Raw genomic sequence first — 27,374 nt, 5'->3', positions numbered from 1 at the left:
GAGGGTGCTGGGCCCAAAGTGAGCAGTCAGGTGCGCACCACCAACCCCACCACTGGCCTGGCTGCAGGGACCGCACGGGGGGAGGGAAGCCACGCCCCGCCTCCTTTTACATCCCTCTGGGTTTGTTACTATTTTGCACTCTTAATACCAGCTGATAATGACTGTCTAGACTGGGGAAAAAGAATCGAACGTTTGGAATATTTTTCTTTAAACTGCCATCCTCTGGTTCATCTGTAGACTAGATCAGTCGTAAATACAAAATAATTTCTTGAAATAACACGGTAAAAAATAATAACTGTGATCCCAGCTCCTATCTTTGCTCACAGGCAAGGGCAGCCTTTAAACATAGGGTCAAACAGGATAGCAAATACGGTTAAAGTCCCAGAAGACAGATAAGGCCTCTGGCTTCTGGATAAGAAGTCTGGCTTTTCAAGAATGAAAAGGTAATTGGATTACTATTCTGTAATTTTCGTGTTGATTCAATAAGATAAGATTTTCCAAGATTGTGACAGCAGGGATCTAGTTGGACCTACAGAGTGTGTTCTAGGATGTGAGTGTTCCTGAAACACCAGGACGCTTAGACCAAGAGCCTCTGGGAAATCGCCCTGCACTGGACACCTCTTCGTATGGCCTGATCACAGAATTTGCTGATGGTTTCGTTATGATCATTCAGAGGACTAAATATATTGTTCCTCTTCTGTAGCAAAAAAGCAGAAATACCAGGCCAGAGAATGAAAATCTCTTTTTTTCCCTCCTTCCCTAGATTTCACTTACCAAGAGGATTTCTTTTCTTGCAGGACAACTGGGTAAGGAGCCACCAGACTCCATGTTCATTATGTCAAGTCTGCTCATGCAAATGAACATTTTCTTTGAAGAATCATCAGGTCAAAATTTAGGGACTGTCTGGAACAGAATGTTAACCCTACATTTGAGATTAGGGAATGAACAAATATGCTTGTCTTTCTATCTTTTCTCTTTCCTCAGAGCACAGCGAAAACATCAGACAGGCTTCTGTGGGTGACTGACTTGACAAGTAGCTTAGAAGTGAAGCCCAAATGCAAAAAAAAAAAAAAAAAAAAAAAAAAAATCCCAGCCTCCACAAAACCGGGCTCTTCTTTTTCATCTTTTCTTGACATTTTGCTCCCCAAATTAGCTTTTTGATGAGAAAATCGCAGTGAGTCATACCAAAGCTAGTTAAAGGTGAGGCAAATGCCTGAGACTGAAATTCAGTTGATTCCACTTTGCTGTGCTGATGGTGCTTGGTAATTGGACATTGGAATTACAACCGCTGTGACCTTTCACAATGAGAAGGAAGAGAGCGCCATTCAATTTGCTGGAATTTTGTCTATATTTAAAGCACTTTTTTTGAATGAAGTAATTTACTCTTCTTTTTAAATTAGCAATACGAAGCAGCCTGTTTTTCATGTCGCTATGTGCATTTATTCAATCATTCTAGTTCTTAGACCAATAAAAGCCAATGTGTTTCTTGCTTTCTTATCACCTCTCCCTCCATGACCAACTTCCCACCTCTGCCCCTCCCATGCCCACTGTTTCTGGAAGTTACTAGCATGACTTACCTTCCCTCCCATTGCTGTTTCCACCCAACTCTTTTTTTTTTTTTTAATTTTTTGGCCAAGCCAAGCAGCTTGCGGGATCTTAGTTCCCCAACTGAACCCGTGTACCCTGCAGTGGAAGCACAGAGTCTTAACCACTGGACCGCCAGGGAAGTCCCTCCACCCAGCTCTTAGGGTTGCTCCTCTCCAGATGCAGTCTTCCTTCTATTCCTTCCTCTAGTGCCATGTCTTCAGTGGCATATGAGCATATATTGCTTAGGGTTATTGTTTGAAAGTGGGGTGAGGAAGGAGACATGCAGTTCCTGGTCCCGGTTATGTACCCAAAGCAAGAACGGATTCCTATTTCTTTCTCCATAGCGCTTTGCTGCTCTCGTATAACTTGTCCTTTCTATTTATTTATTTCATCATTTAACAAATATTTATTGGCTGCTGCTATACATTCAGCCATATTCAAGAAAGAGAAGAGAGAGAACCGGCCAGTGGATTAGCAACACGGAAGGAGCAGCCTCCCATCATTCACAGAGGCATATGGACAAGAAAGAGACACTGTCCCTGGGACTGTTTCTCTTCTACGTAGCTAAAAAACCCTAAGTTCTTTTCATCAGGCCTCAGAATTCCATGTATTTCATATTTTTAAACACTTCTTAGAAAGCGCTTTTAAATATTGGATTTAAGTTTTTTAAGAAAACCAAAGCTGTCTAGCACAAATTACACTGTGTATTCTTCCCTCATATATGAAATTGGATTATTAAAAATCATCAGAATTGAGGGACAATAAGGGAAGGAGAGTTCATAAAAATAGTTAAGATATATTAACCAGTAGGATAAGAGTAATTTGCTTTCCATGGACAGGAGTTGGATGCAAGAGACTGATTATAATGTAAATTGGCTTTTTTTAGCATCACCTGATTCTCTCCTTTCTCCCAGCAGCTGCCTTATTGAGTCACTGCCCTACTCCTCCATGCCTGGTCCTCCGTCTGTGAGGTCCATAAAGAATAAAGCCCCGGGCTTCCCTGGTGGCGCAGTGGTTGAGAGTCCGCCTGCCGATGCAGGGGACACGGGTTCGTGCCCCGGTCCGGGAAGATCCCACATGCCGCGGAGCGGCTGGGCCTGTGAGCCACGGCCGCTGAGCCTGCGCATCCGGAGCCTGTGCTCCACAATGGGAGAAGCCACAACAGTAAGAGGCCCAAGTACCGCAAAAAAAAAAAAAAAAAAAAAAGCCCCGACATGGCGGGGTGAGGAAGGGAGAGAGTTGTGGGTATAGTTTCAGTTTTATAAAAGATGAAAAAGTCCTAACCATCTGTTGCACAAAAATGTGAATACACTTAAAAATGGTTTAGATGGTAATTTTATATTATGTGAATTTTACCACAATTTAAATAAATAAATAAGCAAGCAAGCAAAGCTTATACTAGTTAGAAGACCCAAAGTTTCATAAAGTTCTAGAAATTTCTTTCAAAGATTTTTCTTCATAAAAGAATACAGTCATCACAGACTATAAATCAGGGATGCAAAATCTTATAGTTCAAAAGTCAGAAGGTCACAGATAGTATATTAAATGTTCTATGAAAGATAGAGGTTACGGTAGGTGTTATAGCTAATTATACTAAAACAATAGGGCAAATCCAAAGCACTTCTTAGAGTAACTAGAGCTAGATAATACAAGTTGAAGTATCTTTAAAATCTTAAAAACTTATCACTTAAAAAACTATGGCCCAGATGAGAAAGAAACGGATGATAGAAGTTTAAGGAACCTGATACCTACTGCTTCTAGAAGAAATTCTATTGTTTCTCAGAATATACATTCAAAACACATGTAAACCCAACATGATTTTTAAATACACATAAGCATGCTTGCTCACACACACGCGCGCACACACACACACACACACACACACACACACAGATAAGTCCTGGGCCTCTAAATTAATTGCCCTAGATCTGATTATTTCTACAGTTAAGCAGTCACTGAGTAAAATACGTACTATAGTCTAGGCAAAACTATATTTTAAATGATCTCTGAATGACCGCCTAATCTATATTATTCAAATAAGGCAAAAGCTTGACAGACAGATGGAAAAGTGGTCATAGTGATAGGAAAGTAAGATGATGGCCAAAAGGAAGAAGTTGTCAGGCAGCATTTTTAATGTCAGTGTCATGAGAACACCAGAATACCAAGAGGTAGAGCAAAGCTCAAAACCAGATGTTCCTCTCATGTAAAATGGGTTAATTCTGACTTTTATTGCTCTGACTTAAAACATGGAGGGTTTTTTTTTTAAAAAGAGATATAAAGCCTAGGGTAGCCGTCATTTGCTGAGTCTATACCTCTCATATATGAATTTCTCGTTCAAACAAATTAATTTCCAAATAATTTCACACAGAATTTAAGTGGAGTGTGATCTTATAAGGTATTGCACAAGATATACATTTTATTTTATTTTATTTTATTTTTTTACATCTTTATTGGAGTATAATTGCTTTACAATGGTGTGTTAGTTTCTGCTTTACAACAAAGTGAATCAGTTATACATATACATATGTTCCCATATCTCTTCCCTCTTGCATCCCACCCTCCCTATCCCACCCCTCCAGGCGGTCACAAAGCACTGAGCTGATCTCCCTGTCCTATGCGGCTGCTTCCCACTAGCTATCTACCTTACGTTTGGTAGTGTATATATGTCCATGCCACTCTCTTGCTTTGTCACAGCTTACCCTTCCCCCCCATATCCTCAAGTCCATTCTCTAGTAGGTCTGTGTCTTTATTCCTGTCTTACCCCTAGGTTCTTCATGACATTTTTTTTTCTTAAATTCCATATATATGTGTTAGCATACGGTATTTGTCTTTCTCTTTCTGACTTACCTCACTCTGTATGACAGACTCTAGGTCCATTCACCTCATTACAAATAGCTCAATTTCGTTTCTTTTTATGGCTGAGTAATATTCCATTGTATATATGTGTGACATCTTCTTTATCCATTCATCCGATGATGAACACTTAGATTGTTTCCATCTCCGGGCTATTGTAAATAGAGCTGCAATGAACATTTTGGTACATGACTCTGTTTGAATTATGGTTTTCTCAGGGTATATGCCCAGTAGTGGGATTGCTGGGTCGTACGGTAATTCTATTTGTGGTTTTTTAAGGAACCTCCATACTGTTCTCCATAGTGGCTGTATCAATTCACATTCCCACCAGCAGTGCAAGAGTGTTCCCTTTTCTCCACACCCTCTCCAGCATTTATTGTTTCTAGATTTTTTTATGATGGCCATTCTGACTGGTGTGAGATGATATCTCATTGTAGTTTTGATTTGCATTTCTCTAATGATTAATGATGTTGAGCATTCTTTCATGTGTTTGTTGGCAGTCTGTATATCTTCTTTGGAGAAGTGTCTGTTTAGGTCTTCTGCCCATTTTTGGATTGGGTGAAAAAGTCTGAGTTCAAATAAAGATAAAAGGAATACTATACCTTGAAATAACAATAACAACAATTAAAAATACTTCAGTCTTGAAAAAGTGTATTTTAGAATTCAATTACTCAAATGTTTAAAAACAAGGCAGGTGCAAGGGTTTGGCACAGACTGTTGCCACTGACCTAGTGGTCACTTAGTAACGTGTGTTCGAACCCCACGTGAACCTGAGGCCCAGTCCACTCCAAGCCACAGACTTCAACCCTAAATTTAATAACGAAGACCAGTTCCCCCGCCTTAGACAGGCAGAACCAACAGATACAGCAGGAGAGAAGAGTAATTAAATCAACCACTTGAAAACCTAAGTAAAATATTGTTTGTAAGTCAAATTTAGCCTCATCTTGTCCTTGAGATTTTTAAACTATTTAGAATGATGAAATGCATAGAAACGCCACCAGGGGGAGCTGTTGGTAAACCAACAAGAGCCCTTTCGTGGCCACGCAGATAACACAAGGAAACAATCTTCCCATTTCCACCCTACTGGGATATCAGGGTGAACTTGGACAATTCACAAAGGAGGGGAGGGATTTTAAAACAGGATATGTTCAAGAACATGTATCCAGAAATAGAGCATCACGCATGAAAACAGGCAAACCGAAGGGAATACCAGGCCTTCCCTTATCTTATTTTCTCATCACAGATTTAGTCATTTAAAAACAGGCAGTCTTTGCTTCTTTTTAACAGATCATTACACTTGAGATATATTCACTCTTCCTTCTCTCTGGGGAACAATCCACTTTAAAAACAGCTGGAAAGCTAAGTATCCTGGGGGAGAGGGTGGGGAGTCTTTCACGGGGACCCCTGGCCCACACCAGCCAGGCTCCAATTACCCTGCATATCGTTTCAGTTCAAAGTGCTGTCTTTTCCCATTACATTCTCAAGGCCTAAGTGAAAAACAAAAGCAAACAAACAAAAACCGAAGTTTTAAACTGCAAATCGAGTTCTGAAAGTCTGAGTCAGGCTTTGCTGTGCTCAGAATTAATTCCACTATTCCTAACTTGCCCTGAAGTGAAGTCACCAAAGAAAGAATCGCTGAGACTTGAGGACTAAACGTTATAAGCCTACTTATGATTTAGCTTTAAAGCTTTCCCAGGAGTGACAATACAAAACGAAGCTTCTCTCAGTGCTAAGGTTTTGTCTTTTTTTTATATATACATAAATTTATTTATTTATTTTTGGCTGCGTTGGGTCTTCGTTGCTGCACGCAGGCTTTCTCTAGTTGCGGTGAGTGGAAGCTACTCTTCTTTGTAGTACACGAGCTTCTCATTGCAGTGGCTTCTCTTGTGGAGCATGGGCTCTAGGCACACGGGCTTCAGTAGTTGTGGCATGCGGGCTCAGTAGTTGTGGCTTGTGGGCTTAGTTGCTCCGTGGCATGTGGGATCTTCCTGGACCAGGGCTCAAACCGTGTCCCCTGCTTTGGCAGGCGGATTCTTAACCACTGTGCCACGAGGGAAGTCCCAAAGTTTTGTCTTTTTAATAAAAGCATTTATTTGATTGATATGACCTGTGATACCTTGATTTGATTATCTTTCAAGAATTATTTTTCAAAATGAGCCACAAAAATTTGTTTTCTTCAGTCTTGTTAGCCTTAACCTACTATCCCCAAATCAACTGCAATTTACCTATTTTAGCTGCTTCATTTTTTCCCCCCTACTGCTGTGAACTTTAGTGGACTGAGTATGAATCAAATAATAATAAAGTAAAATGGGTGACACGGCTGAGTATGTAGTAGAAGCTCAATAATTATGGGTTCCTGCCCCAGGACTTCCAGCACGCTTCCTTGTTTGTGTGTAGGGATACCACTCATGTGCTTACACCCAAGAATGGCTTTGTCCATAGATGTCAATTACCTTTCTGTGGCTGTGATGTAGAATTCCAAGGACAGCTCTTGCATCCTTTCTGATGCCAGCCATTCCCTCCTGAGCACTTTCTTACATACTGCTCTGTGAGAGGCACTGAGGGGAAGCAGACGGTGTATAAAGCGTGGTCCTGAAGCACCCAGAGTTGAAATAAAACCAAGCCTTGTGAAACATACAGCTGCAAGTCTGGAGAGCATGTCATCCAAGACGACAGCGATGGACACAAGGCAGCATGGCATGGAAAGAATGTGTGTTGTGTAGTTAGACAAACCCTGTAGTGGGTTGAATCGTGTTCTCCAAAAAGAGATGTTCATGTCCCCAAACTGGGTACCTGTGAGTGTGCCCTTATTTGGAAATTGGGTCTTTGTACTTGTAATGAAGTTAAGGGTCTTGAGAGGAGGTCGTCCTAAATCCAGTGACTGGTGTCCTTACAAGAGAAAGGACAGGGAGCAATGACAGAGAAGAGAAGGTCGTGTGGACATGAAGGTGGACATCAGAGTGATGTGGCTACAAGCCAAGGAATGCAAGGCTTGCTGGCAACCATTGGTACGTGAAGCTGGGAGACACAGAGGCATGGAGCAGACTCTCCTGCAGTCTCCAGGAGCCTTTCAACACCTTGACTTCAGACTTGTCGCCTCCAACACTCTGAGACAATAAACCTGTTGTTTAAGCCACCCAGGTTGTCATGATTTGTTACAGCAGCCCAAGGAAACTGATACAACTGACATGGGTTCACATCCATTCTGCACCAGTTTCCGTGGCCCTCTCTAAATGAGGGTTCATAATACTTATCTCGCAGAGAGATCAAAACCCAATTTAGACTTGGTGTTATGGACGCTCCACCTCTTACAACCTCTGCAACCTTGGAAATGAGACTTAACACCTTGTTTCTCGGTTTCCTCACCCATACAATGGGGATGAAGACAGCAACTACCCTGCAGGGCTAGTTTGAGGATTACAGGAGATTTTGCACAGAAAGCACAGGTGCAGAGAGCAACAGCTGCACAAAGAGGCCCTCCAAAAATGTAAGACCTGTCGTTATGGTTGCCATGGGAACTGACTGGACAGGAAGATGACCAAGGTTTGAGACAACAGGAAACCTAAGCAGGAAGTAAACATGTAGGGGACCTAGAAGCAATGGTCCCATTTGGACGGGTCACAGAGAAAGAAGGGGATGCTAGGTTAGATCCAAGGTGTGGGCAGCTCAGGAGTATAAGCAAAGAAAGAACGGAACTGAAGGAGCGTCTGCACAGAGGTCCCTGAGAGCCCAGGGACTGACTTGAGAAGACTGGACAGCTTCTTCCTGACGCTGAAGTTAAAATTCACTAGAAATCCTAGGGACAGTTTAGAAGTGATACACTGTGAAATAAGTGTATGGAAATCTTTGAGTAAGGAAATAACCCCTAAAAAAGGATGATGAAGAGGGATTAGTCCAGTGGGCTAGACTAGAACAGTGTTCTGCGAACCTTGTGTAGCGAAGGGCTGGTTTGTTTCCAGCCTAAGAAGGAAGGGCCGCTACAAAAGACAATAAAATACAGCAAAAATAGATGTCTAGAACATGGAATAAAAAAAGGCAATGACTACCCCCAAAACCCAATTTTTTTGTTATCAGATTCAAATATACACAAAATTACTCTGTCAAATGATCATGAACGTTTTGAAATTATTTTTTTTTTCGCAGCACGCGGGCCTCTCACTGATGTGGCCTCTCCCATTGCGGAGCACAGGCTCCGGACGCGCAGGCTCAGTGGCCATGGCTCATGGGCCCAGCCGCTCCACGGCATGTGGGATCTTCCCGGACCGGGGCACGAATCTGTGTCGCCTGCATCAGCAGGCGGACTCTCAACCACTGCGCCACCAGGGAAGCCCTTGAAATTCTTACTCTCAGTTGCTGCCTGACGTTATCACAGACCCAGAAGGAAGAGCTGATCCTCAGACAACACGTGGAGTAGCTCTTCCAAGGAGTGGAGCATGACGAAAGAGGAGAAACAGGACAGACCAGTGGGTGCCAGAGGCAGGGGGTGGGGATGGATGAAATGAGTGAAGGGAACTTCCAGCTATAAATAAATGTCCTAGGGACATACTGTGCAGCATGGTGACTAGAGTTAATAATACTGTAATGCACATGTGACAGTCATTAACAGACTAAATCTTAAATGTTCTCATCACAAGAAAAAAAATTCTGTAACTGTGGATGGTGATGGATGTCAACTAGACATTGTGATGACCATTTCACAATGTATACAAATAGTGAATCATGATGTTGTCCACCTGAAATTAATGTAACGCTGTATGTTGATTATGCCTCAATTTTTTTAAAAAAAGAGAGTTAAAATCAAGAGAAGGCGCTCAGGGTATACTGTCATCTTCAAGGAAGCTGAAGACAAAGGTGGTGAAAATGCAAGTGAGGAAGAGACTCAGACACAAGGTATTTTGAAAAGTAAATTGATGGGGCATGAGAATAATGAACTTTAGCTAACTAAAGAAGAGCTGACTCCAAGGTTTTCATGAGATAAATAAGACTGACCCATTTATTGAATGGAAGGAATAGGAGAAAAGTGCAGTAAATGGGGGAAATAACCATATACTGAGAGCGACCAGACTCCGAATACCATATCTCCTGCACTTTGAGGCTCTACAGCCCCGCACCTGCCCCACAAGTGACAGAAGAGGGTCTCTTCTTCACTGTTGCCTTGGTGAGCGAGAATTATAGATTGACCATACCATCACAGTTAAGTTAAAATAAACCTTGTGGCTTGAAAATAAAAATTTCCATGATAGAGAAATTATTAGAGGGAAAAGTTGGTAAAGAAAAGTAAACTTGGTTTAAAAAAGAAGAATCAAAAAAGAAAAGAAAAGAAAAACTGTTTAATAAGACTCCCTGGCCACAGGGGGTCAGTGTTGCTTCGAAGCAAAATTACCCTAAGTCCCTTTGGGGGTATAAAGGTCTTACACGAAATGACTACATTTTCTTCTAAAAGAATGTTAATTTCAATATATCTGATTTTTAGACTTATTGACTGACAGATGGTTACAGCATGTTAAAAAAAATCAACTTGTTAAAAATATATGTTTCATGCAAAAATTAGCTTGGACCCTCCTCATTCAAAAGCAATAAGAGAAATTAAGGGAGGGGAGGAATATATGTATACAAATTACATGCATCCCCTCAAATATCTATCTATAGGTATATAGATATATATTCAATCTCACCGAGAGCTCAGTGCCAAGGAAAAGGAAAAAACCATGCCTTTAATTACTCTGTAACTGAAGAGGTCAGGCACACACTCATAACATCTCTTGGTAAAAATAAAAAAATAAATGCTCTACTGCAAACAATAAACTCAGAGATTAGTATTGGCAGAAACATTTGCAATGTCTTCATTCTAAGATTAGAAGAGTTAAACAAAGTAATGCAAGAGTGAAGAAGAATAGAGATCACCTCGAACACAGGGACAAAAAATTACAATGAACTTGTTGGGGAAATCCCATTGGGATGATTGGGGCCAGTTTTGGGATATGTTGTGTAATTTTGATTCATCCATGTTGCCCAAGTTCCACGCTTATCTGAAACATTTGGGTATTCATTCATGCACTGCTCTGGACAAGAACAGAGAGATCCCAGCCCTCATGGAGCTGTGTTAAATGAGCAAACAAATGTGTGAAAATACAATTACACATCGTGATAAAGGCTCGCAAAGAAAACAGCAGAGCAACCAGACAAGACCTCTAGGAGGAAGTGACTTTAAGCGGACACACCGAAGACCATTCAGGCCAAGAGTTGCGAGCGAGCATTTTGGGTCACAGACACCAAAGCCAGCGTGGATAGACCACAGTGAGTGAGAAGGAAAGAAAATCCTGGGTCTGAAGAAGTTCAGATGTATCCCAAGTGCAATGGGAAACCAGTGAATGAGAAGACTCATGATCTCATTTGCATTTACAGGGAAAGAAATCATTTGTCTGTTGTATCAATGGATGGGGTGGGGATTCAGCAAGAGCAGAAGCAGGGAGACCCAGATGTGGTTAGGAATTTGGGTGGTAGTCCAGGAAGACGATGTCTGAGAAGATGGAGAGAAGGAAACAGGTTCTAGACACTTGGAGGGAGAATCAGCAGGTGTTATCGGGGATCAGATGGGGGAGGCCGGGGGCAATATTTCTCTTAACTGTATGCTTATGCCCTACAGCTGCAACTTAATTTTATTGTTTCTACAAAGAAATACTAACCTTTCCTCTTAGAAGTAGAATTATTAAATTTTCACTGATTATACAAAGAAGTAGCAAATAATCATATATCGTTGATTGTTCTGATTTATGTACATAAAATAATACCAGCTGAGTGCCATGACTTTTTAATGCCAATGGAAGCAAAACTATATGCAGCCAAATGCTTGTAAAATTTAATAAAGATGAAAAGATGATTATTCCCTTGCAATTCTGATGTGATATCCATTGTTCAAAATCTCTGTTGATTTATTTTCTTTTAGAAATATTCGTGGGAAATGAATATGTTGAATCCAAAAATATTCATCCGCAAATCTATAAATTATAGTCAAATTTAATTTCTATTCTATGGGAACATTTTCAGTAACATGCAAGCACTGTGATAAGAGTATCTATGTCAGCCACACAACTAACAGGAAAAATGATGGGCCTGTGGATACATCTGAATCATCTTAAAAGAACAAGGACTGGGCTTCCCTGGTGGCGCAGTGGTTGAGAGTCCGCCTGCCGATGCAGGGGACGCGGGTTCGTGCCCTGGTCCGGGAAGATCCCACATGCCGCGGAGCGGCAGGGCCCGTGAGCCATGGCCGCTGAGGCTGCGCGTCCGGAGTCTGTGCTCCGCAACGGGAGAGGCCACAACAGTGAGAGGTCACAACAGTGAGAGGCCCGCGTACCGCAAAACAAAAACAAAAACAAAACAAAAAAAAGAACAAGGACTAACGTACACTAAATGGGCAAAGCTTTATCCTAAATTAGTTCTGGACTTTCTAATGAAAATGGAGATTACCTGGGCAAGTTGGTTTCCATCTGGCAGAACTGGACCAGCCGCTCTTGTGAGTAGAATCCTAGGGAATAGATTTCAAAAGATGTTAGATGTCAGGCGGAGACTGCAGGAGGCTACAGGTGTAGGGGTTTGGGAAATACTTTCAAATTACAGAGCATAATGCTAAAAAGGCAGTTAACTATAATGGCTATAATTCTCCTGCAAAAGAGTTTAGCACAAACAGACAGGTAGTTACTGGGCAATCTCTGCTAAACACCAGAAGTACGTTCAGATCCGCACATGTAAGCTCGGGACACGCACTTACCTGGATCCGTTCCGGTAAGACCCTCCCTGGGTCGCTATCTCATCCCCATCATTGTCTCTTTTCCAAGGAACAGCCCAAAGACTTTTCACACCTCTCTTTTGCGATTGCTGTAGGAACAAATCAGGATAATGGTTGTAAAGGGCTTTGAAAAGATAAAAACGGCAATACAATGCAAGACAGTATTATATAATCAGTTATGATTTCGTTTTACGATTCACCTGTTACATTTTATCATAACTATAGGCTTTATCTAAGTAGAGTATAAGTGTCATACATTTATAATTGTACATTTTATATTATGTAACAGGATTACATTGTTAGTACTCAACAAGGAAATGAATCCTAAAATCTCCTTAAAAAATTTTTTTTGACTATAGCTATGTTGGTTTCATCCCAAATCTTGAAATCTGACTTTCTCAGGATGGGATCGAGGCATATGTATTTTTACAGCTTTCTAGGTGATTCTGATGTGCACCCCAGCTTCAGAATCTCTGCATTGCTTTGACGAATATCAGATTAGAGTACGATTGTGGCAATCAAATAAAATTTATTTTAATGTATATATTTAAATTGAGATTTAAAAAAATAACAATCCTTATAAGTTAGCAAGGTAAGAAATGCAAATAATCTGCCAATTAACCCACATGTGGATTATGTAGGTTCATTGTGGATTTCATTTGGGGTTTGCAGGCTCAGTGGCCATGGCTCACGGGCCCAGCCGCTCCCCGGCATATGGGATCTTCCCGGACCGGTGCACGAACCCACGTCCCCTGCATCAGCAGGGGGACTCTCAACCACTGCGCCCCCTGGGAAGCCCTCATTTGGGTTTTTTACAGCAGTAGTACATGAGTTATTTCTCTGCTCGTCCTGCGCTGGTTACTGCAGGACGGTCTCTCTCAAAATTGCAGATCTCCAGAAGGCGTCTGTCTCGCAGGTAAACAAGAACAGACCCCTGAGCTGCCAGCGTGGTGACTTCCTCAGCTCTAGCTCCCTTCCTATGCAGGGTGTTATAGGAAGCTCCTTGATGCCATCGGTGCATGGCAGCGATGCCATGTAGGAATCCCAGAGCGCCGGTGCCCGGCGTGTCGAGTCCTCCCCTGTGCCAAAGTCACTGCCTGGCTGAGATCTCACCAGCATCCCTGAGATGTCAGCATGCTTGGCCCTCAGCGCACACACGCTGTGATGTGCTGTGCTGTCCGATGACGCCGTGAGCGCGCACACACACACACACACACCCCCTCTCGGTCACACTTCTAGGTTGGTTCCCCAAAGCGCTTCCTTATGCTCCCAATGCCACTCCCAGATCTGTAAAATTAGCCTTTCTGCTTTTGGTCCCCAGACGTGAGACCCGCACCTGGTGGAGGGTGTGTGTGGAGAAGGCAGGAGAGGCCCCGAGATTAATGGATGAGGACGCGGGTGAGGGACCGTTGGCAGCTGAATTAGAAATCCTCTCATCTACAAATCTGGGGTGTCTCTATCACACCAAGTTTGACTCAAATCTCTTCTCCCTCATTGTCTGGAGCTGCCCATCAAAAAGGCTGCTCCCATGGGTCTGGCAGAAATGCTTGCATTCTAGCTGGACCACAACTTAGGGGCATGCAGTGACCTCCTAATGTCATTCCCAGAGTCCTCTGTTTGCTATGGAAGGGAAATCTGACAGACTAGTAATATTGTAAGGAAAATTATAGAAAAGCCAATTTTATTTACAATTAAACATAATTTAGTCCGCCTTTGCAAACAGCTGTTCCAATATTTATCGTTTATTCTTCATAAAAATATAATAAATCTATAGCATTATTTCTCCCCCCCCCCACCCAAGTACAAGTTTGTTACAGAGTCAAACAATTCTGACCAGTCCTCTGGAAAACAATCCAGCCCGATGCTGGTCCGTTAAGCAAGCGTGTCGTTAAAGCGTTGTTTGTCAAAGCTGGTCTTTCCCAAGGTGACCGTGTCCCCAGCTCCATGAATGCACCCACTCCAGACATTGCTGGTCAAGCAAAGCCTCTGTACTTGTCCCTGATCGGTGTAGAACAAACTCCAGGATGACACTCCATCTAAGCAGGATAAGGGGATGGTGGGACTCAAACTGCAGGTGAGCAGCAGAAATGCCTCAGACCCTGAAGAGCTGACTGTCTCAAAAGTTTTGTATCGGGCTTAGCCAATGTCATAATTAGCATTTCCTTTAGGAAGAAGCGGGAGAACTATAATTTGGTTTGGTAACTCCCTCACCTGGTCAAGTAAGATGCAAACATATACTCTCAAAGAGCTATTGTTTTCAATTCTTTCTTTTGAGATAATCTCAGCCTTACCGGAAAGTTGTAAAACTAGTACAAAGAATACCCACAGAGCCCTCAAGGAGATTCCCAAATATTGACATGTTATCACGATTGCTCCATCAGTCTCTCTCTGTCTTAAGCACAGTATGTGTTTTCTGAAGCGTTGGAAAGTGAGTGAGAGACATAATAACCCCCTCTTCCCAGATACCTGCCTTACCACATTGCAATTATCAAAAACAAGAAATCAGCACTGATATACTACCAGTATCTATCCTATAGATCTTATAACAAGTTTGCCAGTCGTACCACTAGTCCTATGTAGCAAAAGAAAAGGAGACAGAATTTTAAGGCTTTTAGGTGAGGTCACAGTGGCTCTGAGATTCTTTCTGGTAATAAGGTAGCATAAGAATTGTTAGGGCTCAGTACACAGTAGTCCTGGTCTAAAATACTCCTTGGTATTTAGACCTTGAAACCTGCTGCTATCTTCTCAATTGAAGAGTAAGAAGTGAAGATCCAGAATGTTGATTATGTACCTTTTTTTAAAATGAAGTATAGTTGCTGTACAATGTTATGTAAGTTACAGGTGTACAATATAGTGATTTGCAATTTTTAAAGGTTATACTCCATTTAAAGTTGTTATAAAATATTGGCTCTATTCCCCGTGTTGTACAATATATCCTTGTAGCTTATTTTATACCTAATAGTTTGTACCTCTTAACGCCCTACCCTGACACTGCCCTTCCCCCCTTCCCTCTCCCCACTGGTAACCACCAGCCCGTTCTCTATATCATGAGTCTTCTTCTCCTTTGTCATATTCACTAGTTTGTTGTATTCTTTAGACTCCACGTACAAGTCATATCATACAGCATCTGTCCTTCTCTGTCTGACCCACTTCATGCAGCATAATGCCCTCCAAGCCCATCCATGTTGCTGCAAATGGCAAAATTTAATTCCTTTTTTGTGGCTGAATAGTATTCCATTGTGTGTGTGTGTGTGTGTGTGTGTGTGTGTGTGTGTGTGTGTACATACCATATCTTCTTTATTCATTCATCTGTAGATGGACACTTAGGTTGCTTCCACATCTTGGCAATTTCAAATAAGGCTGCTATGAACTTTGGGGTGCATGTATCTTTTTGAATTAGTGTCTTTTTTTCAGATATATACACTGGAGTGGAATTGCTGGGTCATATGGTAGTTCTACTCCTATTTTTCTTTTTTTTTGACAAACCTCCATACTGTTTTCTGCAGCGGCTGTACCAATTTACATCCTACCCACAGTGCACGGGGTTCCCTTTTCCCCACACCCTCCCTAGCATTTGTCATTTGTGTTCTTCTTGAGGACGGCCATTCTGACAGGTGTAAGGCGATATCTCATTGTGGTTTTGATTTGCATTTTCCCAATGATCAGTGATGTTAAGCATCCTTTCATGTACCTGTTGGCCATCTGCATTTCCCCTTTGGACACATGTTTATTCGGTCCTTCTACCCATCTTCTAATTGTTTTCTTTTTTTTTGATGTTGAGTTGTATGATCTGTTTACATATGTTGGATATTAACCCCTTATCAGTCACACAGTTTGCAAATATCTTCTCCCATTCAGTAGGTTGTTCTCTTGTCTTGTTGCTGGTTTCCTTTGCTGGGCAAAAGCTTTTAAATTTAATTAGGTCTCACTTGTTTATTTTTGCTTTTATTTCTTTTGCCTTAGGAGACAGATCCAAAAAATATTGCTACAATTTATGTCAAAGAGTGTTCCACCTGTGTTCTCTTCTAGGAGTTTTATGGTTTCAGATCTTACATTCAGGTCTTTAGTCCATTTTGAGTTTATCTCCTTTTATTTCTTCTCTGTTTCTCTTCTGAGCAGCTTAATTCAACAACTCCTACTGACTGCCTGATACACCCAAGACACTATCTTTGGTTCAGGAGGATACAAAGTTTTATAAGATGCAGTCTCAACACCCATGAATCAAAATGTTATTAAACAATCAGCAGCTAAGTGGAAATAAAACAGATCCTATGATAAACCATAATGGAAAAGAATATGAAAAAATGTATATGTATGTATAACTGAATCACTGTGCTGTACAGTAGAAATTAACACAACATTGTAAATTAACTATACTTCAATTTTAAAAAAAGAAAAAAAAAGGAGGGATAGAATAGATTATTGAGGCCCAGCAGTTTGGTAGATGCCATATCAAATGATTCCTATGCATATCTCATTTTTCACAAATATGGTGACATTGGCATTATTTTCCCTGTTTCATAGATGGGAAACTGAGAAAGCTGCCCATCAGGTCCATGCAGTGAGACTCAGAGAGGGATGTGAACCGAGGTCTGCCTCCAAAGCCCTTGCTCTGCTCCTCAAAAATGAGGTAGAAACATATCATGTGGAACAGCCGGGAGGGGTAGAGAGAGAGGGAATGAGAAAATAAAAATTAGTGAAGGGGAGGAAGCCTTTCCAGGCCTCAAGGATAAACCTATATTTGAGCACAGACTGACGAGCGGATAGGATTTTGAGGATAAAGATGAAGAAACAGTCCAGACAGAAGCGAAAGCCAGTGGCTTGAAATAGCCGTCTGCAGGGTCCTACGCTTTGACTCAGCTGAACAGCCAGAATAGGTTCTCGTGACAGAACAGAGGAAACGTGGTTTCTTGAGGAAACACGGTTTCTTAAAAGTTCAAGTCTGCCCCAGGGGCGTCCCAGGGACAACAGAAGCCTGGAAGAGATAATTCATGCCATTGGGCAAGAAGCAGCTTCTCCCCTGGAATCAGTGGTTGGCAAGCTTTCTTTTCACCATGAAGCTCTTTCTGATTTCTTTTTTCACAAGGAAGACTTGCCCATTTGAGCTAAAGAGTATAAGATGGTACTGGGAGCCCTTCTTCAAATCCTCTCTCTCCTCAGGGTGCTAGTCTCTTCAGTGTGGACAGAAGCAAAGAGTCAGGACTTGCTGGACTCCTGTCTGTTGGTCAAGCAGCAAACTGCAGTTGCCTTGGAAGCGATCTGGTTGGGGGAACCTCGCTATTTCTGACATAAAGAGATGTTCGTTTACATTTGCATCTTCTAAGGAACTGATGCGTAATAGCTTCAGCAGGACATTACATCCTGGACAAAAATCGTATTGATGACACTATCATTGACTGCTGAGAAATTATAGTTAGAAGGAAATTTTGTTTATACTTATATGTCTATAATAGACTGAATAATTTTATATTGTAAACATTCAAATTACATTACGGACCCAGATCAGCATGTTTTGAAAGAAGCTCATTTTGAAGTTTGAAAAGTTATACAGGCCTCAGCTTTAAAACAAATGTGTTTTAAGCTCCAACTCACAGTTCAAAATATTACGGAGAAGGTTTAGGCACCATTAGCCTCTCATGGGCTTAACCACGTCCCCTCTTTTCAGAGACCACGAGAGAGGAGAGCATCCTGGGCTGCTTTCCCCATCTCGCTTCAGATGCAGAGCATCACGAGCCCACGGTCCCCTCCCACGGCGCAGGGAAATACTCACTTCCCTCCCTCCAAGTTCATGAACACTGTCTACCACTTTTTTTTTTTTTTTTTTGCGGTACGCGGGCCTCTCACTGTTGTGGCCTCCCCCGCTGCGGAGCACAGGCTCCGGACGCGCGGGCTCAGCGGCCATGGCTCACGGGCCCAGCGGCTCCGCGGCATGCGGGATGTGGGACCTTCCCGGACCGGGGCACGCACCCGCATCCCCTGCATTGGCAGACGGACTCCCAACCACTGCGCCACCAGGGAAGCCCTGTCTACCACTTTTTTCTGGGTAAAGTGCTCACATATTAATGTGATTATCATGAACAACCAGTGGGTATCAAAAAGTCACATGCTGGGGCTTCCCTGGTGGCGCAGTGGTTAAGAATCCGCCTGCCAATGCAGGGGACATGGGTTCAAGCCCTGATCCGGGAAGATCCCACATGCCGCGGAGCAACTAAGGCCATGTGCCACAACTACTGAGCCTGCGCTCTAGAGCCCGTGAGCCACAACTACTGAGCCCGCGAGCCACAACTACTGAAGCCTGCGTGCCTAGAGCCCATGCTCCACAACAAGAGAAGCCACCACAATGAGAAGCCTGTGCACCGCAACGAAGAGTGGCCCCCGCTCGCCGCAACTAGAGAAAGCCTGCACACAGCAACGAAGACCCAACGCAGCCAAAAATACATAAATAAAATTAAAAAGTCACATGCTGTTTCATACAGGTAGCCTGAGATCACCATCTCAGTAGGTGCCAAAAAACGATTTTTCTAGAAGCCCTCCTTGCAGTGTTTTGTGTTTGTTTGTTCTGTTTTGTTTTGTTTTTTGTCTCTGCGTGGCTATGCAGGATCTTATTTCCCCTACCAGGGATCAAACCTGTGCCCCCTGCAGTGGAAGCACAGAGTCCTAACCACTGGATCTCCAGGGAATTCCCAGCAGTGTGTTTCTATGTGTCTCTTCTTACGTGTCTCACCACCACAGTGCAAGGCTGACAAAAATAAAAAGTTCTCTCCCATGCACTCAATATAGCTTAAGCTATTAACTCACACTCCCACTTAAGTCAGGGACAAGAATGCCCCACATCAAGGATAACTAATAACACTCCTTTTCTTCAACCTTGTATCAGGCACCTAACAAATGCAGTTACAGAGAGGAAAAGAAGTAAGTGGTATAAAAAGTGGAAAGTTAGAGATAACAATTCTACAAAATTCCTTATTTGTAGGAAATGTCTCACTATTAAAAATGCAAGCAAAACTACTAAAGAGTTCAGCTATAGCTTTAGAATAAACAAGTAATAACCAAGTGCAAAATTTATTAGGAAAAAAAGGCCCCAAAAGTGGTAGCATACACTGCAAGATGCAAAGGAGTAAATCTTAAAAAGTATGGGCAAGACTTTTATGGAGGAAACAATAAACGTCACTGAAGGACATACACAAGAAGGTTTTGAATAATAGAGACATATGCCCTGTCCTTAGATAGAAAGACTCATAAATATATCAGACTTGATCTAAAACAAACTCCAATTTTAAAAAATCAACAGGGTTTTTCTCATAATTAAACATACACATTTTAAAATCCATAAAGAGTTCAGTATCTTGTAATAGCCTATAATGGAAAAAATCTGAAAAATCTGAATCACTTTGCTGTACACCTGAAACTAAGACAATACTGTAAATCAACTATCGTTCAATTAAAAAAAAAGAAGAGCAAAGAGCCAAGATAATGAAGACATTTCTTTTTTTCATTTTGTTTTGTTTTGTTTGCGGTACGCGGGCTTCTCACTGTCGTGGCCTCTCGCGTTGCGGAGCACAGGCTCCGGACGTGCAGGCTCAGCGGCCATGGCTCACGGGCCCAGCCGCTCCGCTGCATGTGGGATCTTCCCGGACCGGGGCACGAACCCGCGTCCCCTGCATCGGCAGGCGGACTCCCAACCACTGCACCACCAGGGAAGCCCAATGAAGACGTTTCTGAAGAAGAAAAGCTGTAGGAAGGGTGAGACTTGCCTATCTGATAACAGCAACTGTTACAAAACCATGGCCAATTAGGTGGAGGGACTAGGCAAGCAGCCCAGGGCTTCAGGGAGCCCGGACACACACTGGTCTTTTCAGTAAGTATGAAACAACTGATCCCCCATATGGAAGATATTATATCCATCACTCTCATCATACACAGAAATAATTCAAGGTCTATTAAAAACCTAGGCATGGAAAGCAAATGCATTAAAACATTTAAAGGAAATATCAGAGCAAGATGCTGTGACTAGGGTGGGAAAGGATTTCCTACACAAGATTTATTGAAAAGACCAAATCATAAAGATTAGGCTCCAGGAATTCCTTGGCTTGTAGCTGCTTTTCTCCCACATCTGCCTCAAACCCCATCAGCCTTCTCCTCTCTCTCTCTTATAAACGCACTCGCCACTGGACTTAGGACCTGCTGGATAATCCAGGGTCATCACTTCTCCATAGCTTTAACTTAATTGCATTGGTAAAGACCCTTTTCCCAAATAAAGCTACATTCACAGGTTCCAGGGGTTCAGATGTGGGCATATCTTTTGGAGACCACCGTCCAACCCCCTGCAAATATTATCAATAATCTACAAATACACACCTCAGTAACAAAATGATTTAAACAAAAAACACTCATGGGAATAAGAAACACCACATCCTTCTCTGGGAATGTAAAGGGAGAGGTGGGGAAAGGAGAGGGAGACCTTACAGAGGGGCTCAAGTGTGTCTGTAATTGTCCTCATTTTAAACCATCTGAAGTAACTGTGGCCAAACACTGAGCTTTGATAGGGATCAGTGGCCATGCTGGCGTGGGTCATCTTTTTCTCTGTACTTTTCTGTAATTATGAAATATTTCATAAATTAAAAAAATTAAACGATGCAAAGATGTTCTGTTCCCTGGCTCTCTCAGGAATTTGGAGGAGTTACTGTTGACGAGCCCTGGCCCAGCCTTGTCTACCATCTGTTCATTAAGAATCTCTCACACATTCACGACCCCTCTCAGCCCTTGGCAAGCCTGGGGTCAGAACTCTTTCACTCTTACCTAACTCACTTCTCAAAACTTAGGGTCTTTCCTCCCTACCATTTTGCTCGTTGTAGATGCTTTGTTTCTCACTAAGGACACTTCTGCTCTGATAATGACAATATGCTCTCCAAATATCAGAGACTAATCAAAACCATCAAAACTGAACCGTACAAGCAAAAACTGCAAAGAAACAACAAGGCTTCCTCGTGATGTTTTTGTGCTTCTACCAAATAACTTAACCTCCCAAGGCTTTAAATTGCATTTTAACTTTTACAAAATGACTGCTCTGGCCTTCGAGAACGTGCCTACCTCTCACCACTTTGATGGTCTGAGAGTTATTTCCCTTGGCGTGACCTGACAGTCACCGAATCACTGGCACAATCTCTCTGAAGCACTGTCTTTTCCCCAGATACCCTTTCTATGGCATCGCCCCAGCCGAAACTGAGAGGTAAGGTGATTATCCTGGCCACTGCCACCTCCAAAATGGAGTCACTCTTCTTTCTCTACCCATAGAAAATCAAGACTATTCACTGAGATGTAATTTCTGACATTTCAAAAATGCAGTGGCTGAAGGAAAGCTATGATAATTAATCTTTTTTTGTTTGTTCGTTTTTGCGGTACGCGGGCCTCTCACTGTTGCGGCCTCCCGTTGCGGAGCACAGGCTCCGGACGCGCAGGCTCAGCGGCCATGGCTCACGGGCCCAGCCGCTCCGCGGCACGTGGGATCTTCCCAGACCGGGGCACGAACCCGTGTCCCCTGCATCGGCAGGCGGACTCTCAACCACTGCACCACCAGGGAAGCCCCGGCAATAAACTTTTAAAGAATGAATTGGCACATTGTCAAAATGTGGGACTACACTTGGAGTAGTAACAACTATGTCCCTGTAATGTACTAAAAATCTTAAGTGCTTACCTGAGAACACCCTTCAGTGAAAGATATTTGTTTGGGCTTTTACATGACTATCAATGACCAGTTGTCTATGATTTGGGGAAAATATTATCCTACAAGAAAGAAAATGCCCAGAGCAACAGCTCCACCTTTAAACAAATGACAAACTAAAGTTTCTCTGTGAAGGATGCGTACTGCAAATTTAGAGTAGGGCTTGCAGCGACCTCGACTGAGAGATCTCTACAACATTTTAACAAAACATTTTTTTTTTCTGATTACAAAGTAATACATTTTTTCTGATACAAAGTAGTACTGCAGAAAATGCAGATAATAAAATATCCAAAAATAATATAAATCAAGGGTAACATCACCACCTGGATAGAACCACAATTAAATTTAGCCATTTTGTATAACATTTCAGGCTCTTCTGCTGTGTGTGTGCATGTGTGTTTGTATATGTATTTTATATTTTTAACTCATTCTTCAGTGTACACAATACAAAACTAGACAGTTTTCACTTAACAATGTTGTGTGCATTTCCTATTGTTGCTGTGACAAATTACCACAAACTTGGTAACTAAAAACAAAACCAATTTAATAGATTAACAGTTCTGGAGGTCAGAAGCTCAACGTGGGTCTCATTGGTCTGAAATCAAGGTATCAGCAGAGTCCTGGACCACTTCCATGTCCAAAACCAGCAGTGGTCCATTGAGTCTCTCTCACATAGCATCCCTCCACTTTGGACTCTCCTGCCTCCTTCTTTCACCTATAAAGGCCTTTGTGAGTACCCTGGGCTCACTCAGATGATCCAAATCATCTTCCCCTCTCATTTTTCAACTGATTAGTCACTTTAATTTCATCTGCAACCTTAATCCCCTTTACCCTGAAGTACAACATATTCACAGGTCCCAGGGCAGCTGTGGATACCTTTGGGGTGGGGTGGGGCCCACCATCTGCCTCCCACAAATCTATCTGAGCATCCTTCTAGTCCTTGAATACTCCCCTATGTGTACTTTCCTTTTTAATCACTACAGTGCATCTTACCGTATGGATGGATACAACGTAAGTCATTGTACTGTTTTGCCACCATAAAGATATTTAAGTTGCTATCATATGCCATTCCTGGGCAGTAAAAATGATGAGAGTTATAGTTTTAAATACTACTGTATATGTATTTATATATTTCTGGGAGGGCAATGAATGAGTTTCATACCAGCTCCACTTCTACCCCTGGCGTGAGCCAAGGTTCCCTGATGCCCTCACAGACCCTGGCCATTATCTTTCCTTTCTAATCTCCGCCATATTGGTGAGTGGGAAGTTACTTTCCATTTTTATTTGCCTTTCCTTGGCTTCTACTGAGAGTGAACATGTTTACATACTTATGCTGTCCACCCAAGGCTCCTCATGTGTGACCGCGTGGCTGTGATGAGCAGACTCTTAAGTCGGCCGTGATGTCAGCGACCTTGACACTGAGACTTGGTGGGTGGTCCCTTTGCTCTTACTGAAAGCCCTGGACTTGACTCTCCTTCTACCTCCTACTCACGACATCCTTAAGTCCCCACACCGCTCCTGCTCTGCGGCATCCTGGGATGCGCCCTCTGGGTGTGACACAATTTCTGTGCCCATGGTCACTGGGGCAGTGAGCGCACTTGTCCAGGGTGGGGTGGGGAGGTTGCTGGAGCAGTTCCAGTGGACTCTTGAGCACCGTCCCCTCTCAGGATGGCTCTTCCTCTCGTGTCACGTGAACTTTGCACCCTTAGGCCTTCTACTAGCACGTTGCTGCATGACCCTCCTTGACATGTGTGACAAAATGAACTGTTAGGACTGCAATTCTAAACTGATGAGAGAGCTCCTATCGCCTGAAGTCTGGATTTGTTGGAACTCTCATCCAGCACATTATACCTGACACTTACTGTAAAGGCTGTTCTTATGTTTATATAAGCCATTATTATTTAACACCCTTTGTTTATTGTTCTTGTATGCCTTCCAGAAAAAAACCTCAGTTCCCAGGCAGTGAGCTGTGCTGCGTGAATGTGACACAGACCAGTGTAACCAACACCGAGAGAGCATCTTCAGGGGCTCTGTTTTTTAATTTAGGTACAGTTGGTACATCCGTGGCATTTCTCTAGATTTCAGCTTCTCTCATCTCTTTCTCTCCACTTGCATTCGTTTAAAGGGAGGGGGATACAGAAATGCAAAGAAAATCAGGAACAAAATCACAGTGAGTCTCCTCATTTGGAACACAAATGAGGTGTTAAAATAAATGAAAGAATACCGTGCAAAATTCTAGAAGAACGTCAATAATGCCTGGCTAAATTTGAACAAATATCAAAAAGACGCCGAAACTCTTACATCCCAACGAGGGGCAAGCATTTCCCTGTAAGTCAGGAGCTGGAGAAAGTTGGGCTGCAGCCAGGGATGGGGGATGGGGGACAGTCTGGGTCCCCACCCCTCGGCGTTGATGACAGATTGAAATTATAATGGTGTAATCCTGGTTCAGGCACGCAAAGTGGAGCCCGGTGGCCATTGAGGACGGGCTCATAGACACCTTTCTGCACTGCTGGGAACTTGAATTTTCTGAACCAGAACACAACCTCCCAAGGACACCGCCAGCTGTTTTAGATCAACACCCACCAGCTGCAACCGTGTGGCCTCAAGATCCCCCCTTGCAACTATGTAACCCTTTCAGACCCCAACCCCCCTTGCTTAGAAAGCATCCTCATTTCTTGCCAGCTCCAGGGATAATTCTTAACAAACAGCTTATATAAGTAACGGTGGCCTTGCAGTTTTTGCCTTTATATATTCCTCCATTTATTTTGTGATCCAGCAGAACACAATTCAGATGCTTCTTGAACCTGTGCTTCCCGGGTTGCAGTCCGAACAAACCCCAAATATAAACGCCTCTTTCTCTCAATCAGGTCTTCCTTTTTGAAACTGTTAATTAACAGCATCATCGAGGTTTATTCGGCCCTGAGTTGTGATGAATCCTGTTTCTCTGGTTTAGAGGTTTTGTTTCAGAAGCCACCCCACATCTGACCATTCTTATAAACAGCTTTCAAAAGCTGAAGTAGGCACGGCCAGCCCCGATTTTGTGTTTGTGGATATCCCACCAATATCTGAGTGTCGCCTAATGCTGATTTTCATAATTTCCCTGAAAGAACGTATTCCGATAGGCCGGATATGAACTCCAACAGGCCCCTCCGTGCATCACAGGGGCAGAGCTCAGCGGCCGTGTCATCACCCCCCATACACACTCCCGGGTCCTTATCTTACAAAAGACTGAGAAAGACTTCCTCCCAGGCTGCTTCCAGAATTAGATAAGTCAATACGCATGCAGCGCTTAGAGGAGTGAGCAGTAAATATTAGTTTAGCTAATGGTGGGAACGCGTGATAAAGATTCTTGAATATTTGATCTGTCTGTTTAAAAAAAAAGCCATGATTAAAATCAGCAGTTTCTCATATAATTCACCACAGGCAAGAGAGTTTCACTTTGACTTTCCGACTTCAGCCACATACCTGAGCTACCTTCAAGATAAAGGTTCTGAAGGTGAAATATTTCCTCTATCTACTTACCTCTGGCCATAAGCACATATGTGAAACCTTCTGAGTCAGAATTCAGGAAATGGTCTAAATCTGTGATCTCAACCTGATTTATAAGATGGTTGATTTGAATAAATTATTGAGATGATTTCACAAATTCATTGTTCAGATTAGCATTTGAGTGGCCTTTTTGATCCAATCTCATGATTTTTCCTCATGGGACCTTCCATCAACTCCTTCTAGACAACATTTACTCAATACTGAATCTGCATTCTTAGTCCCACCTGCTAGATTGAGATGGGCATTAACCTAATAACATCCTTTAAGTGAAAAGCAGGATATTTTCATGATCCTGTTTCATTTTCATTGTCTCAATATTTTCATTCTCATTATCATATTTTCATGATCTCAATACATACAACATTCCATTGTAAGGGTACCAAAATCCAGTCAAACATCTACTCATCAGAGGAGAAGAAGCATCTTCTTACAATACAGATGCCATTTCTAGGCTCTTGGTCCACATCTGCATCCTCTTATGTAAATCAGAAACACTCTTCCGTTATCGGGCACTTCATCGAGACAACCATTTCTGAATTCTTTTTTTTTTTTCTTTTGCGGTACGTGGGCCTCTCACCGCTGTGGCCTCTCCCACTGCGGAGCACAGGCTCCAGACGCGCAGGCTCAGCGGCCATGGCTCACGGGCCCAGCCGCTCCGCGGCACGTGGGATCCTCCCGGACCAGGGCACGAAGCCGTGTCCCCTGCATCGGCAGGCGGACTCTCAACCACTGCGCCACCAGGGAAGCCCCATTTCTGAATTCTTGTTCCTGGTAGCTCTGGGTCCTGAGAAACGTCTCGACTATCTATTCCTTTAGACGAACCTAGAAAGCCTTTAGTGGATCCATTCATTCACGCATTCAAGCAGCATTTGCCGAACAGGTGCTTCGCCTCGAGCCTTCCTCGGGGAAGTGTGGAGATGCAGACGGGACCTGACGACTCCACGCTCTTGCAGGTGAGGCAGGACTGGGCTGAGGAAAAGGACATGGGTACAGCAAGAGGACCTGCCAGGCTGGCTCCACAAACATGGGCCATATCTCTGAAATGACAACTTTTCTTGGAGACTTCAGAGCATGAGGCGTGATTTTATCCGCCTGTGTAGGGGACAACGCATACACCATCCCCACCAGATGGCTGTGGGCAGCTGACGGAGGTAGATGTGGAAAGAAAACAATCTCCTCCCCCTCGTCACAGCCCCTCCCCCTCCCACGCCTCCAAACAGCTCGGAGTGTTTCTGCAAAGAGGTGACTCTGGAGATGCTGAGAGCTCTTGCCACCTATTTGCAAGGCAGTAACTGCTACTGTCTTCCCAGAAGAAATTTTGCCACCCTCTCCTAAAAGCAAATGAGGCAAATATCACTGCTGGCAAAAGAAATTGGCTTTCCTGCCAGGAAAAGAGAACTGGGGAAGAAGATGGGAGATTTTCCTGACCACCTCACCTAGGATCGGGTGTTGGTGCCCACTGAAAACGAAGACAGAGTTCAGTGTTCAGTACCAGCCAGTTTCCTCCACAACCAGGCAGGTGAAGGTCTGGACACCTGGAACAGCTCATCGCTAATTCCAGAGCTGATACCGGGGAAATGCCCTTTCTCGGCATCTTAGTATCTTCCTTCATAACGAGATGATAATAAAACATACTTATTTACCTCAAAAGGAAGCAACCTAGAAAAACTGGCTTTAAGCCTAGAAAGGTCTTTGAACCTACTGAGAGCTTATGAGTAGCAAGACCACATCAAGTGAAAGGTCGACCAGCTGGCCTAGCAGCTAAGCCACAGTGAACATTCAAAGGCTCTTCCAGCCACCACCCTGGAGGCTGTGTGAACCTCTAGCACCTCAGAAAGTTGCTGGGAAACAGGTCTTTGAAAATGATACCTTTTG

At 43.0% G+C, this 27,374-nt stretch overlaps 1 protein-coding gene across 2 annotated transcripts in view; it reads right to left on the bottom strand.

The window, feature by feature from the left end:
- Window positions 1-27,374, bottom strand: part of LOC132436665 (uncharacterized) — a 249,179-nt gene that overhangs the window by 178,140 nt on the left and 43,665 nt on the right. For both annotated transcript variants that reach the window (XM_060029570.1, XM_060029571.1), the window contains 2 exons: window positions 12,212-12,318; window positions 11,911-11,968 (listed from right to left, as the gene is read on the bottom strand). In XM_060029570.1, coding sequence (XP_059885553.1) covers window positions 11,911-11,968; window positions 12,212-12,318 — 165 coding nt within the window. The remainder of the gene's footprint in view (window positions 1-11,910; window positions 11,969-12,211; window positions 12,319-27,374) is intronic.

This window comes from Delphinus delphis, chromosome 13 (genome assembly GCF_949987515.2).
Source record: "Delphinus delphis chromosome 13, mDelDel1.2, whole genome shotgun sequence".
Classification (NCBI taxonomy): Eukaryota; Metazoa; Chordata; class Mammalia; order Artiodactyla; family Delphinidae; genus Delphinus; species Delphinus delphis.
Note: the sequence above shows the minus strand (reverse complement) of the source record. Positions and strands in the feature narration are given on the sequence as shown.